The 14,776-nt window shown below is 36.1% G+C and overlaps 9 protein-coding genes across 9 annotated transcripts; 5 read left to right on the plus strand and 4 right to left on the minus strand.

The window, feature by feature from the left end:
* On the minus strand, nt 128-1,612 carry BmR1_04g09755 (mitochondrial import receptor subunit TOM40; the record flags this gene model as incomplete). The annotated part of the gene is made up of 7 exons (XM_021482817.1): nt 128-225; nt 301-388; nt 410-481; nt 502-731; nt 972-1,114; nt 1,186-1,437; nt 1,458-1,612. The coding sequence occupies 7 exons, from the start codon at nt 1,610-1,612 to the stop codon at nt 128-130; spliced, it is 1,038 nt and encodes a 345-aa protein (XP_021337218.1).
* On the plus strand, nt 2,819-2,992 carry BmR1_04g09756 (hypothetical protein; the record flags this gene model as incomplete). The annotated part of the gene is made up of 1 exon (XM_021482818.1): nt 2,819-2,992. One exon carries the CDS (start codon nt 2,819-2,821, stop codon nt 2,990-2,992), a length of 174 nt encoding a protein of 57 aa, XP_021337968.1.
* On the plus strand, nt 3,712-4,374 carry BmR1_04g09760 (BMN2 family; the record flags this gene model as incomplete). Its single annotated transcript, XM_012795073.2, has 1 exon — nt 3,712-4,374. The coding sequence occupies one exon, from the start codon at nt 3,712-3,714 to the stop codon at nt 4,372-4,374; it is 663 nt and encodes a 220-aa protein (XP_012650527.2).
* Nucleotides 5,011-8,232, minus strand: BmR1_04g09765 (peptidase M16 inactive domain containin; the record flags this gene model as incomplete). The annotated part of the gene is made up of 1 exon (XM_012795074.1): nt 5,011-8,232. One exon carries the CDS (start codon nt 8,230-8,232, stop codon nt 5,011-5,013), a length of 3,222 nt encoding a protein of 1,073 aa, XP_012650528.1.
* On the minus strand, nt 8,778-9,724 carry BmR1_04g09770 (Protein phosphatase methylesterase 1; the record flags this gene model as incomplete). Its single annotated transcript, XM_021482819.1, has 6 exons — nt 8,778-8,888; nt 8,911-8,999; nt 9,021-9,130; nt 9,151-9,378; nt 9,399-9,556; nt 9,578-9,724. 6 exons carry the CDS (start codon nt 9,722-9,724, stop codon nt 8,778-8,780), a joined length of 843 nt encoding a protein of 280 aa, XP_021337969.1.
* On the plus strand, nt 10,009-11,256 carry BmR1_04g09775 (E3 SUMO-protein ligase pli1; the record flags this gene model as incomplete). Its single annotated transcript, XM_012795076.1, has 7 exons — nt 10,009-10,176; nt 10,198-10,404; nt 10,427-10,489; nt 10,510-10,695; nt 10,716-10,867; nt 10,890-11,109; nt 11,131-11,256. 7 exons carry the CDS (start codon nt 10,009-10,011, stop codon nt 11,254-11,256), a joined length of 1,122 nt encoding a protein of 373 aa, XP_012650530.1.
* On the minus strand, nt 11,642-12,318 carry BmR1_04g09780 (hypothetical protein; the record flags this gene model as incomplete). The annotated part of the gene is made up of 2 exons (XM_012795077.2): nt 11,642-12,208; nt 12,229-12,318. The coding sequence occupies 2 exons, from the start codon at nt 12,316-12,318 to the stop codon at nt 11,642-11,644; spliced, it is 657 nt and encodes a 218-aa protein (XP_012650531.2).
* Nucleotides 12,405-13,269, plus strand: BmR1_04g09785 (conserved protein, unknown function; the record flags this gene model as incomplete). The annotated part of the gene is made up of 4 exons (XM_021482820.1): nt 12,405-12,553; nt 12,574-12,836; nt 12,857-12,956; nt 12,981-13,269. The coding sequence occupies 4 exons, from the start codon at nt 12,405-12,407 to the stop codon at nt 13,267-13,269; spliced, it is 801 nt and encodes a 266-aa protein (XP_021337970.1).
* Nucleotides 13,963-14,703, plus strand: BmR1_04g09790 (RNA-binding protein 42; the record flags this gene model as incomplete). The annotated part of the gene is made up of 6 exons (XM_012795079.1): nt 13,963-14,061; nt 14,082-14,243; nt 14,266-14,305; nt 14,326-14,437; nt 14,458-14,585; nt 14,606-14,703. 6 exons carry the CDS (start codon nt 13,963-13,965, stop codon nt 14,701-14,703), a joined length of 639 nt encoding a protein of 212 aa, XP_012650533.1.

A 14,776-nucleotide genomic window follows, 5' to 3' on the forward strand; every position in this document is an offset into this window, starting at 1 on the left:
CAATTAATAGTTCTTATTGGATATTTTATACCCTTGCAGAAAAATCTGGAGTTTTACAAATCCAAAAGTAAAATAAACTTTAAAAATGTAAACATTTTGTATAAAATATGTAGTAATACGTGGCCCTTCATTGTTTAGGTGGTTCTTGCTGCGGGACCAGGTGCATCATGAAGCCGAATCTATAGATATTGTTCCAATAGTCAATAAATCCGTTTACACCAAAACCTAAATCACACAATATATATGACTCTAATAAATACATAACATGTATTATTACAATATTAAATGCACAAAACATACCTGATGCATCCTGGGCCATCATTGCTATCCTCCCCGTTGTGTCAATTGATCCCTGTACCCTTGCATGTCTAAATAAGTATTCCCAGCCCTGAATTGAAAATCATTTTACCGTTCTTAGTGCAGATTCTTTAGTTGCTGGGATAAATTCCAATTCTGAGGCCAATGAAAGGCGGTCTGTGACCTAAATTAGAAATATTGTACCTTTTTGACGTATTGGAATTTGTAACTATCTACCTGGTTTAGCATTGTTTCCATTGACTTAAAATCGGGCTGGCGAGATATCTGTGCATTGAAAATGTTACTTTCATTGACATATCTTGCACCCAGGGAACCGATTGACGCTCCATTCGCACAAATGTATGTTATTTCACCCCCTATGTGCAAGTTGCGATAAATTTGCTGGGAAAATGCTCCATTCAATATCCACGTGCCTACATCACATTAGTGACAATATCATAATTTTTTGACAATGTTTTAATCAACTTCATTCATATATCTAATAATTATCACAATTAATTGTATTTACAACCTCAACAAAAATGCACAGCAATTAACAACATTCAATCATAGTTGGTAATTGATTGTACTAAAGATAACTTAATCGGGTTAGGATTAAAAAAACTGTGGAAAAATGATTTTAAATGATCAATTTTGAAGTATTGCGTTATTACCTTGCCATGCAGTTTTTAAGGAGGCTGTCCAATCTGATCCAGAATAATCCGCTGCAAATTCATAAGCATTTCTACTCGGTATTTTTAGACACGAATTGCAATTAGCTTTCAGTTCCAAGCTTTTTCCAAACTTCTTAAGGAATCTATATTATTAAATAATGAATGATATAATTATTTAATACTCATTTAAAAAAATATATTTTAATGTACTAACCGTCCCGTAACAACGCCGTCCAGATCAATTTTTGACATAGCCAGCATACTAGCATCATCATTGGCATAGGTAAATCCAAATTGGTAGATATAACCAGCCTCTCTCATCAAAGTGCCTAGGAAGAGATAATGCCCGGCATGGAGATTAGGCACGACCTGTTTATCTGCTTCCAGACGAAATCCATCGTAGTTATCCATAGTCAAAATATTCTTAACCTCCCTGGAAAGGTTTTCAAAAGAGACTAGTTCATATCTAAGTCACTAGGTACTTACGGGTCAACATGAGGAATGGATTCCATGTGATCTGGCAGCTGGGACTCATTTGCGGCTGATTCACATTGTGCTTTTTTGAATGAAAAAAGTTTGCTCAGGAACCCAGGTCCACTAGGCGAGTATACTTGGCACTTTAAATTAGGGAATAGAAACATAGGGGCGGCATGCACTAGTCGTTACTTAGGGGGCTGTCTATGTATACATGTACATATACTCAATAATTTAAATTCCAACAGATTTAGATAACTATCAAATAATTAATCATAATTCAATATACCTAAACAATAACATGCTTAGGAATTGGAATTTTCTAATTGTTGTTGAATGTTAAATTTTTGGGACTTTGCAAATTAACTACTTGGTTATAATTGCAAAATTCATTGGGATAACCGTTCTAGTTGTATTTTTGTAATAAATAAATTTCCATTTTAGTGCCCTCACTAAATTATTATTCCTCCATTTAAGTTCACTAATCAAGTCGTCACTGATTTACTGCAAAATTAGTTATTATATACAAATTAAATGGAGACAATCAAACTTTACGAGTGCATACTTACATTTTATGGCGTTATGATATTGAAAACTGGTTATATTGATCATATAAATGTATATAGTTGTAAAAGTTATAATCCAATACTAATTAAATCTAAAGCACTTGTTAAAGATTACTTATTTTGCATATTAGTACAAATGTATGGGATAAGTACAAATTAAAACATAGAATTGACTTCCATATATATATATATTGATTCTAATGGCATGAACTGTTAAAATGATTCCATTTTACTAATTTTTATGACTCTTGTAAAAATATAAGCTAGATTGTTTTTCGTTGGTCAATTATATTTGTGAATATTCGAAATGTGCAAAAGTAAATAATTTGGAGATTCAAATTTATGAAACAAAACCATTGATTAATAAAAATATATATAATTATATGGGAAGTGAAACAACTTATGAGCTCGGGCTTATACCAGATTACAGAGTACATATATTTATTGGTAACAAACTGAATTTATATAGATTATTTCATATTAAAAATTAGTATAAACAATAATCATTGCTGATCATCATTAATCAGTTATCAGCTGCAATCTAGTATTGTGATGTGTAATATGTACAGACAATTTCCTTAGTCGTTGAGCTGAAAAACTCATGGGGGTAGAAAATATTGAGGTTAGTATGAGACGTTAATAATATGTCTGATAATAATCAAAAATGAATTTAGAAAGGACATTAAATTTATTAGAGTAAGTCATATAGGTGATTCTCAACAACATTTGTTCTGCCAATAGAGCGGGCAATGGTAAGTTAGACCCATCCAACATTTTTTTATTCACTCTTATGCCCAAAGCAACTTAATGTTATATTCTATGTTATATTCAGTAGGTGTAACAATTCAGATGGCACCCATATATCATCTATCGATATCAACATTATTTTTCATTAGTTATCAGAAATACGCTGGGCAACAATATAATTATCTTATTTCCTGCAACAAAATAAGGAAGATAATTATAAAATTTATAATATAATTAAATGACACATTTCTAGATATATTATGATAACATAAATATATAAGGATAATAGTATTGATTTGGTATATCATGTTGATGTTCATTGGTCAATATTCAAAGTCGATGTTTCATCTAAATTTTCTGTATAGCTTTAAATACTATGCGTCATTTATGACATCTTATAGTTAGCAAATATATTATTTAATCAATAGTATACTTCATAAGCAGTGTCACCTTATGAAATGAACATACTATTATAAGGCGATTTGTATTAATTAATATTCTCTAATGAAATAGGAATAATAATTTGTTTAACTGGCCTAATATTATTTGGTTTAAACATTGTTTGCATGTGTATTAGTTATGCATTAAACTATTGTTTAAATGTGATTCATTTCGCGAACCTCGCTTATATTGTAATGACATTAGTCGGTCAAATTTCGTATAGATATACAATATTTCCGTAATATGGTGGTAGTACCATGATGCATATAATGTGTATATGTTATATATATACATATGGTAATAATATTGACTAAGTTGGTTAGTAATAATTAGATAATATATGTTGTGGATAATGTGAACAGAATTACACATTAATAAACTTGTTATATGATTTATATAAGTGTTTGATTCAATCCCATTATGTTGGTATACACTAGACCGTCATATCAACGTGCCAATTTGCATTTCAATATCCCCATAAAAATGCATGCGTCACTACAATTCGTGTTGGTATGGCGGCAGACATATATATTGTTATGGGATGGATTATGTCGATAATAATCAATTCCATGTTTACATTTTATATTGGCGGTATATATTGCATATCTGATTTGGAAATATCGGAAATATCACAAATAGAATCCGAAACTACGTCGATAGTACAAAATGACAATGTAAATAATACAGATACAAGTGTTAAAGTTATGTTATATGACTCATGTACAATTGACTCAAGATATAAACACTTCCATTTTTTTATTCCTCAAAGTGTGTATGATAAACTGGTCTACCCACATAAATTTGATACTATGCGATTTAGAGAATTCAATATCGTGTTCAGCCATGATGCTTTTTTGCCTGATGAGTGCATATATGATATTTTATTATATACCTATAAAGACAATTACCCACTTTTAATCAAAGTATTTACGTCAAGATACACATGTTTTTATGCACTAGATTCTATCACTAATAAATGGAATAACTATCATTTGAAATGGAATAACGCTACTGATAAAGAGTTTGATAGGAACGGCGTTATATGTTATTCACCATATATAAAACTTAGAATAATTGATGATTTAAATTATATATTAAAGGATAACTACACGAACATCTCTAATACATCAAATACAACACCTAAAAACGAAATTTTACATATTACATTTATTTGATCATATAACACACTGCCTCTAAAGGCGATTTACAATAGTGAATGCTTGAATATAATATTTTAAGTACAACAATATTCATTGCAATGAATGGCACCTAATTTCGAAGTGAATTAAAACCACACCCCAGCCACCACTATTCATCGGATAATTATAAATTCAGATCTAAAATAAATTCATGGTTTATAAATTATTTGCAACATCATCATTTTGGCAATGCACAACTCTATTAGTTGAATTGTTTCATGGAGTAACCAATTGTTTAAACAAGACGCTGCTAGCGAATAAATACCCATGACTCCACTTATGGCAAAGACTAATCAAATTGGAATATCGCACAAGTAGCTCATATAGAACATCTGGTAAGAATTTAATTCATTAAATATCTACCTTTTGATTACAACCAATGATGCTCAAAGCCTTGCGGGTGACATGGCCTCAATAAAGGGTGCCACCATGCGTCATTAGAAAAATGTATCATGAATATAAACTGACAAAACATCAGATTGTACATTACAACACAAATAACAAAATACATTTTACACATGAAATACTGAGCTTAATTACTCTTAGTTCCATCTACTAGTTTATTATCCAGTTACAATAAATACCATGATAGTGATGAATTGCAAAATTGAGTCACAGGTCTAATACCTTTAGTTTATTACGGTTGAACAACTTAGCAAGGCCTTCACTTTGCTCGAGAATCTGGCCCTTGTTTCCCACTATGGCCACTCCAAAGCCCTGCTTTGCCTGGTCTAATCTCTCGGCAAATTTTATAAAGTCGTCCACTGTGACGTTGAATACTACATTCCTGATATCCGCATTAACACCAGCAGTTTTGCCCAAAACATAGCGTAATAGTGCAACAAATCCCTTTTGCGAAGGAGTTAATACACTGTCTAACTTGGCCAGTGTGCCAACTTTCTGCTTATCCACGTCACTAGTGTTCATTTGCCGGGCTTCGTCCCTTATCAGTTGCGCAAGGTTGTATACTGTATCACAAGTGGGCAAAATATGTGGATCAGCATAACTAGTAACGTAAAAGTTCCCACACGATGTTAGTGTTGCGCTTACTCCGTAAGCACCTCCTTTCTCCCTAACACGGTCCCACAGCAAACTGGATGAAAGCCAATGGGAAATAACCAAGTGAGTGCCGATGTCGTCTGATTCGTTCAATAGGGGCCCTCCTACAGACACAAAATTGTTTGTTGAAGGGATAGGTACAGCACATGCACTGTACTCATCATTATGCTCCTGTGTTATTTCTGTTGCCCATAGGGAAGTTTGGTCAAACGCCCTCGTGCACCCATTTAACCGATTGAGTGATGATATTTCACCTATATTCTGTGAAACACAATCATACGCTGAACTTCCTGTGAATGAAATAATTGCATTTTCAGGTTCCAAAACCTTTTCCAACACTTTGCATAGTTCATTAACATCAAATACATCTTCTGCTACGCTTTGTGTCGAGTTTAGCGTAGAACGCTGTAGATACTTCAAAAAAGAAAACCCACTGATTTGCTCTGTGGCATATCCAACAGCAGATTGGCATGATTCCAAAAGAGTTTGGCTATAAAAATGACCCGAATTGGTGAAGTCCAGCGTCATCTGGTTCACCAGTCTAGACAGTACTTCCTTGTGCTTGTCTCTGGTCACTTTTACACTAAAAAATTTCTTGACAAGTTCCAAAGCCTTGCCTAGATTTTGGGCAAGAAATTTAGTTCGGAGTATTAAGTAACCACAGGAGTTGTTCTTGCTGGAATATTTCCCCTTAGGGGAGACAAGTGAATGTGCATTATTAAATGGTGTATCTAACACAAGTGAAACTGTTAAGCCACCCAAATGAGTACCGATCTGCTCTTCAAACTCCTCGCTAACACTTTCTCTCCAAGACGAACACAAAACTTTCAATTCTCGTAGTTCAGACAACTGCATGTTCCTAAGGGAATAGGCAAGATCCATGTACAAAATGCCATTGGACGGTACTTGTTGGATAAGTATTGGCACTCCACTATTACCCTGTACAAATTCTTGTAACTTATCATCACACAACAACATGATTTTGGATGGTATTTCAGTTGGTAATTTTGGGACATCGCTCAACTGTACATCCCTAGGAAGATGACTCTTTTCTGCAAAATCTAGTTTATCTAGTGCAGATGTCATATCGTCTGTTTCATTAATAAATTCTTGATATTCCTGCTGTAACTGCTCCACTTGTTCTTTGGTAAACTTCTCAACATAAGTTTTAAGCCTATCAGTGTATTTTTTTTCAACTGCAACTGCATAATCCTGACTCGGATAAGCATGTATAGTGACTCTATGCCGGTTGTTTAACAACTTATCTGTCACTAACTTTTCAAAATAGCCCTTATTAATTTGCGATCTCAGATATTGGAATATACCCGCAAACTTAAGCGCCTCTATACCATCACGACCAAAAATGTCCTGACTATGCATAACATGAGATAATTGCAACCCCCTAGGCAAATGTGGCGATCCTAACTCACGGCACTGAAATTCCACAGTATTTATCGCAGCCAGCAGCTCTGAAACACTGAAACCGTCTTTGACCTTTTCCTTCAAAGCATTTTCAACTATACTATTAAATTCACGGATATATCCCTGTTTATCGGTGGATTTAATGAATACTCCAGTAGGGGTGAAGCCTTCTACACCAAGCGCAAAGATAGCCTGCTGATGTGTTGGATCAAAAAAACCAGGATAAAGGTTTGTACCATGCGGAATTAGCGCCTTATGGATCAAACTTTTATCCGTGCCCATTAATGCCTGTTCTAGCACATTCCACGCCACACGCTCGACAGAATTCAAGCAAGAATCCCCTGTTACGCTGCGAATTGGATCTATTAGCCAAGCGGTTACTAGTATATCTCCCACAGATCCACTGGGATCATACGGCAACTCAACCTCAACATTTTCACCCCTGTATTCCTCAGTAAATGTACATAGGGGCGTACCATCAGCTTGCGCGTCCAGTGTAGTGAGTTGGGTAATAAATTGGTGCACAAATTCCAGCTTCTCAGCCAGCGATTGTGGTGTATATATATAGATTGTAGCCCTGGAAGGAGTGTAAAATCGTTTGTAAAATGATACTAGTGAATCGTAGCTCAACCCTGCTATTGAATTTGGCTCTCCGCCACTGTCGAACTTGTACGCATTAGTATGTAAAGAACCTAATATTGTGTTGTATATCTGCTTAGTGATGGAAGAATACCTCTTCCTTTCCTCATTGTAAACAACGCCACTAAATGAAAACCTTTTTCCATGGTGTACTATTTCATGTACTTTGTCTGGCGCAGGCGTTTCACCAACTGCTTCAGGGCGTACAACCAAGTGCCACCCTTCTTGTCTAAGTATTTTGTCATCAGTTAATAGTTTTGGTCTAAAAACACCATCAAGAATATAGTGTGCTGCACGCTTGAAGAAAACTTCGTTTATTGTAGCAAAGAGGTAGCTGGTTCTATCGCGATAAGTGAAGGCGTTGAAGAAGGTATCGAATCCGCCCTGTAAGATGTGAGAAAAGGATTTCTTAGAGGGATAACATTTGGAACCTCCGAGTACAGAGTGTTCAATTATGTGCGCATGTCCTCCATCACATGAGGGATATGTGGGAAATACGATTTCGAAGGCAGACTCTGTTTCATCTGGGTCAGGTACAATGGCTACAACTTTTAGGCCGCTTTTGTGTTTGTAGTAGGTTATGGAGCAGTTTACATCGCTGATATACTCTCCCCTCACTCGCTCAAATCCCTCATGGTCCACACTTAGCCCATCTCTAGCCCATTTAGGTACTGCATTCATATCACAAGATTTGGTGAAAATAGTATCATTCATCACACCAGTGGTTAAATGGCTGGATGCGTTTATAAACGTATCTTTCAAATGCTTATTAATACTTTGTGTAGAAGAGTATCTTGATTTGATGCGCTGTGTTGTGTCTATATAATTGAAAGTTTGAGACGGATTCTGTATTTTAAAACTGAAATGTCTATGACACCGGCACCTAGCGAATTTAAGATTGCGAGTAACAACAGTTGTGGCACGGTATCCAATAAAAATAGTGGTAACCAGCATGGGAAACATTGACATGGAGGGGGGCGTTCATTTGTTGTGTCCCATGCTATGACAGCGTACCACTGATTTTTTCTCCACAAAAGTCATACATATTGACCCACAATATAATTAATTGTTATAACGTATTACTAGTTGTATTCTTAGTTCATGGAGGAAATCCAAACAGAATTTAATCAAATTGAGTCGCACTTTCGATTAATTTGTTGACCCTTTGTACAATTTGTCACTAAGCATGACTATATGGAGGGTTCATTCGATTTTTTGAAAAATCTAATCATTCACAAAGTATAAAATCAAATACACGTCTACAGTGTTAATTTATTACATGGACTGTTGTATTTAGCAAATACTTTAATACTTTGCATTCTCCTAAGAAGATTCTTCACAATCTGACCTACAGCACTGGGTTTACTTTCCTATATAAACTAGAGCTTTTACGTGCAAAAAATGGCTAGAGTTGGGGATGATTTCAAGCTGAAGCTTGCCTTGCATGTGGGCGACAATCAATTCAGTATCCTCTGTGTGGCCTAAATTACTAGGTTTATTACTGGATAGGCAGAGTAATTTGTAAGCGTCCAGTTTAAGGAAATCTTTGTTCGCGCCTTTATACCATTCGGACCAATATGTTCTAGTATCATTTGGGTTGCAAATCCACTGCCTAGCTCAACAAACAATTACCATTTATCGTCAGCCTGTACTATTTGTGTCTCTAAACAGTATTTTGCAAAGTCCGTGGTTATACCTCTCTCGTCTCTTACATATTCTAGAAAGCTTTCATAGTCAAAATTTGTAGGCATATTGGGGATCAACTTGTCAAAGTTGTTGAGTTGGTAGAATTCAATTAAAACGACAGCTACAACGTGATCTATGTGCGATGCCACCTTAATAGCCAGTGCCGCACCAAAGCTATATACATTGGGATTTACCTATGGCCTATCAATAAGATTTGTTTATCCTTGCCATACTTCCTGGCAACTTCAACGGTACAACGTATCAAATTATCTAGTGCCAAGGATGATTTGGAAGAATGTCCATGGCAAGGAAGGTCGAAAGCAATCACTTGTGCCGTGCCACTCAAAATTTCCTAGCTAAGATGTATACCTACTGCCAGGGGCCCAAAACTTCTGGCCGACAATCCGCAGCCGTGTAGGCACAAAATTAGCAATTCACCTTTACCTACAAAATAAACCTTTAGTACGCAACCATTGGTAGTCGTGAAATCACTAGTAGCCGTGAAATATGCGTCATTCATACCGATTAATCAACGAAAATATTTTTAATGCGATTTGACACAGACTAACTAATTACTAAAATCATCATAATTTAAATAAATCCAAACTATTTAATATACCGTGTAGGTATTTATTTAAGTAAATCGTGTTGGTACGGGTACGAGAGTGAAAGATTAGGTATATATGTAGTGAGCCGATACGATATTGGGGGGTGGGATTTTGTTTCACTACCATTCTTGTATATTAATTTTTCTCAAGTCAGCTTATTTGCACTAAATAAACGTTCCACCCAGACAAGTTATGTATGGCTACTAAGAATAGAAAGTTGCCAAACGACGAACTGGACGACCCGCGTCATAAAAAGAATCGCAAAGTGGTTGTTGAACACGATTTCTCTCAATGCATCTGCCTAGAAACACCAAATCATACCAATACTGATGCTATAATTTGCCAAATTTGTAAAAAATATTCGGTAAGCTACCAAATGACTTAGCATGTGCAATGTATATCATATGTTGAGGATAAGAACAATTTTATTTGTTTGCTATGCAAGTTGAAGGATTTTGACCCATTCAATCCGGTTGAAAAATTCCTGCACTATTCAATACTTGGCGATACAAAGGCCCACACTATTATAGATGCAGGAAACATCAAATCTATGCGCAATTCTGGCCTTGAAATATATCTCTTTTGCATACCCGTAATCACTATTTTTGATACAGATAAAAGATGGACCGCTTTTACACGAATACCCCAAAACCTTAACTGTCACTATTAACAATACAGTAATTAAGCCGTTACTTAGCCCGCTCATACCGTTCAGGAGCCTACGTGGGAACACAAGAGAAGGGATAATCCGGTGAAGATAACTCATTTACTCAAGAGCGGGGAAAATAGCATAAAAATCACATCCACCACGTACAATGACACCGAAAGATTGTTCTTACTCACCTTTTCCCTAGTCAAGCCTACTGGTATCTCATCCTTGATGGTACAATGTAGGTTATCTAGGCTGATATTACATCAAACAGAACACTTGATATACAAGAAGCAACTGATCGTGTGTTTGAAATGTTACGTAAATCGGCGGCTGATGGTGATGATGTTGTCTGTATGGATACTAATAGAAAGTTTCGTCTTCTTTGTCCTGTCACTTTATCTAGGTAACAGCGGCATTTAATTCAGAATTCAAATACCTACCAGGGGTAGATACTGCAAGCACTTGCAGTGTTTTGACCTACAAGGTTACTTGCATGTCACTTTAAGGACTAATTCTTTCAACATGAGATGGAAATGCCCCGAATGTACGCTGATAGTCAAGCCCGCCAATTTAATCATCGATTCCTATATTATGCAAGTGCTATGCGATTCACCCCTCGATGCAACATCGGTGGAGATTGAAAAGGTAATCAGTATAATTATTTAGAATGGCGAATACAAGTTTGATTTGTTAGATGATGGTGAGTATAACTCGGGAGACGATAGTATGCAAAAGGGGGCTAAGAAAGATTCTCCTGATCCAGATTGCATGCTAATACTTGACTCTGATTAATAATTTAACGATATTAACTAGTTAATTATCACTTGGAACGGTTGGCTTGGTGTTATATGCTACCCTGCCTCTGCATCTGGTCAGTGGTTCGGGCCCATATCGCTATTCATTCTTGCAGGTAATAACTTATCTGCAGCCAATCCATTATGGGCAAGAACTGGATGGTCTAGATACTCAGTACGATGTGATGTTTAACAAGGAGCTGCAAAACCGTATGATAAAGGATAAATCGCAGCATTCGCGCCAAATTGTTACCTGTAATAACACAATTATACACGGCAGGAAAGCTAAAAACTAGATAAAGAACATAACAATCAAACTAATTGATAACTGAGCGTTATTCTACAGTGAAATTAGAATATAAACGAGTTACACCACCACCGAGTTAACACTCTAGCTTGGCTGTGTAGTAGCCGGCAAAGTACCAGGACATCAGATTTAGCAAGTTGCCTGTATCTCTACCACCTGTAGCAGCAATAGGGCCGCTACAGGCGGCCGAGTGATTAGAGTCGATTAGATACTTGATAAGTGACTGTGTAAACATAGATTTAGTTCGCTCAAACTCTGCTGGATTGACCAAACAGGCCACAGAGGCTTCGTTCCACATATCATTGATGTCATCATATTGCCCGTCCAAGTGGATTTCTCCAGATGATAATTGGTCATAACACTCTGCCACATGAGGAAATAACCTGCGGAATTTGCAATCAACTGGCACTGGGGGTGTAAGTAATTTTATTTCACAGCTGTCATTTTCATCACTAACATTTGATTTTGGAGGCTCTACGTTACCAGCTACATTCATCATATCAAATAGATCTTGCTGATTAACTATACTTTGTTGATCTTCTTCATTTTTGATTAAATCTTGTAGTGATACTTGTCCACAGTCAATTTCGTCAAGAGGTTCCCCTGCAATGCCACTAAATATCTCAATCAGTTTGGCACAATCCTAGGTTAATAGCCATTTACATGTGAAAAGTCATAACTAACTCGTTCAGATGGCGTTTTGGAAAAATGGTTTACTAGTAGTTTGTAGGATAATTTGCCAAAGTCATCCATGCTCCCCCATCCTCCCAGTATAATATATACACTTTACAACTTCTGGTTGTTGTGCCATAAATTTTTAGGCATACACGTTCTTGAAAATGTTAACGTGGAGCAGATACACAAACCCCTTCCTAAATGTCCAATTACCCATCCTTCTAACAGTATGGGCGTGTCTGGAGATTCGGTTGCGCATAAGAAAGAATAAAATTCTGGAATCTACTGATACCATACAGATGTGCCGTAACAGGTTGATCATTTTTAATTTAGTTCATTTGCACACAGGGCAAAATTGCTCATTAGGAACGGCATTTATATCACTAATATACAATATGAGATGCGGAAGGCTTCGTATTTTGATGAAAATACCGGCTTCTTTACTGTAACTCAAAACAATAAATCTTGGATAGATCAAATAAAGGATTTAAATGTGTCGGGGCCTATGGTTGCATTCAAGGAACATGTTTTCTATAGACTATCGCAGGGCATAGCATGGCTACTAATTTATTCATTTATGGGCAATTCATTGGCAGGTGCGGTAGCTGTGACTTAGGCGCATTTCCCTTTGAGATTCCATACGGTTATAAGCCAATCTTGCAAATTGGCTTAAAGTTGAAGAATCTGAGTAGCAATTATGTATCCCCCCTATCATGGTAATCATACTACAGTTTACATAGGTATCTAGCAATGATTTATTTAATTGAAGACTTGGTTGGGTTATTGCATCTAATATGCTCCACGGGTACAATTTTTGCCAATTTTTTCATAACAAATCCTAGGAACCCACGCCTACTGGTGAGTGTAGACAATAGTTTTCGGATTGGAACTCTGAAGAACATGTTTGAACACGAAATTAATTCACTCAGCAACTTTGTACATTACTTTCAACCACACAACGCCGAGTTTCAGGCTTTGGGCATTTTAAATAGGCTGGTTGGTTCTGAACATCAGTTTAAAAATTACTAACCACAGCCAGCATTAAATTATTAAATTATCATGACACCGTAATTTGTCATATAGCCTATTAATCTGGTAAACCAGTAAATAATTTGTAACAATAAAATTAACGAAATATGCTGCAAATTTTATGTCACTTGAATAACAGAATTGACTGTTTATCTACATTATAATCCATTTAGGACATTCGCTATTGTTTATAAAATTATTTAAAATGAAGTTATTATCCATGTATAAATATGTTCATATAGTTGCGTCTCGTTAGATAAAGAAGAAGGGTTTAATGAAATATCGTCTACATAAATTATTTCTAATTCTAGCCACATCTCTTAATTCATTCAGAACCAAGTTAGGGAAATGCATGTATATTATTATCGCAATTATCAAATACACATATTAATTGGAGAAATTAGTGTAGATCCTTAAATGCTACCCTACACAAAATTTGAAAAAATCCTAAAACATCAGTTGTATATAAACAAATTTAGGACTCTTTGCTAACAAATTGAAGATAACAAAATGGCATCTAGTGATGTTGCCAAAATTTGCACTGTTGCAGCTGAAATCTCGCACAAAAACAAATAATTGTGAATATACATATATATATATATATTCACAATTAAAATTATAGGATTAGCTGAATATTATTTAAACAACTGCCTAGCCCCAGCGTCGGTATTTGATATACTGTGGGTAACCAACATGGGCACCTTCTCTATGGGCGGAATGACCTATGAACAGGGGATGGATGCAGATAAACCATCTAACAGTCGTGTTGTTAGATCTGTAGCCTATAAGAAGGTATGAAATGGCCCATCTAGCAAAATCTCCGAAAGGCGGCTTTCCAAATTTGGTGCGATCCAACCATGCAAGAGTGGCCCAAAGATGATTTCAGGATATTTGTCGGGAATCTAGGTAATGAGGTTACGGATGACATGCTGGCAAATGCCTTTAGGAAGTATAAATCGTTCAACAAGGCCAAGGTAAGTTACTGCTGTTACGCAGGTTATTAGGGTTGCAAGGACAGGGAAAACCCGTGGTTATGGTACTAGACTTCTTATGTAGGATTTGTATCACTTTCTTCCCCTGATGATATGTTATCAGCGCTAAATGAAATGAACCATGCATATGTGGGAAATAGGCCAATTACAGTCACTAGGAGCAAATGGAAAGATAGGTATTTCCCATAACATTTAGGTGCATAGATTCTGAAAAAAATCGCGCTGCCGCGAATCTAACTAAACTGGTCTCGAGTGATGACAAAAATTTGCGCAAATTTAAGAAATTAGGCAAGTCAGTTACGGGGGGTAAACAGCAATATAAAGGTATGTTAACTATGACATAGCTCCCACGCCAAATGCACCTCAGAAGGTATTTAAGAGGATCGCAAAACCAGTTTCCAATGACAATTACAGTGCACATAACTTACTAGACAATATTTGATCCCATTGCACTAAGATTTTACATTATACACATCTACGCTATCGCATCAGACCATTAGCCGCTAGCTATACTA

Source organism: Babesia microti, chromosome IV (assembly GCF_000691945.2).
Source record: "Babesia microti strain RI chromosome IV, complete genome".
NCBI lineage: Eukaryota > Apicomplexa > Aconoidasida > Piroplasmida > Babesiidae > Babesia > Babesia microti.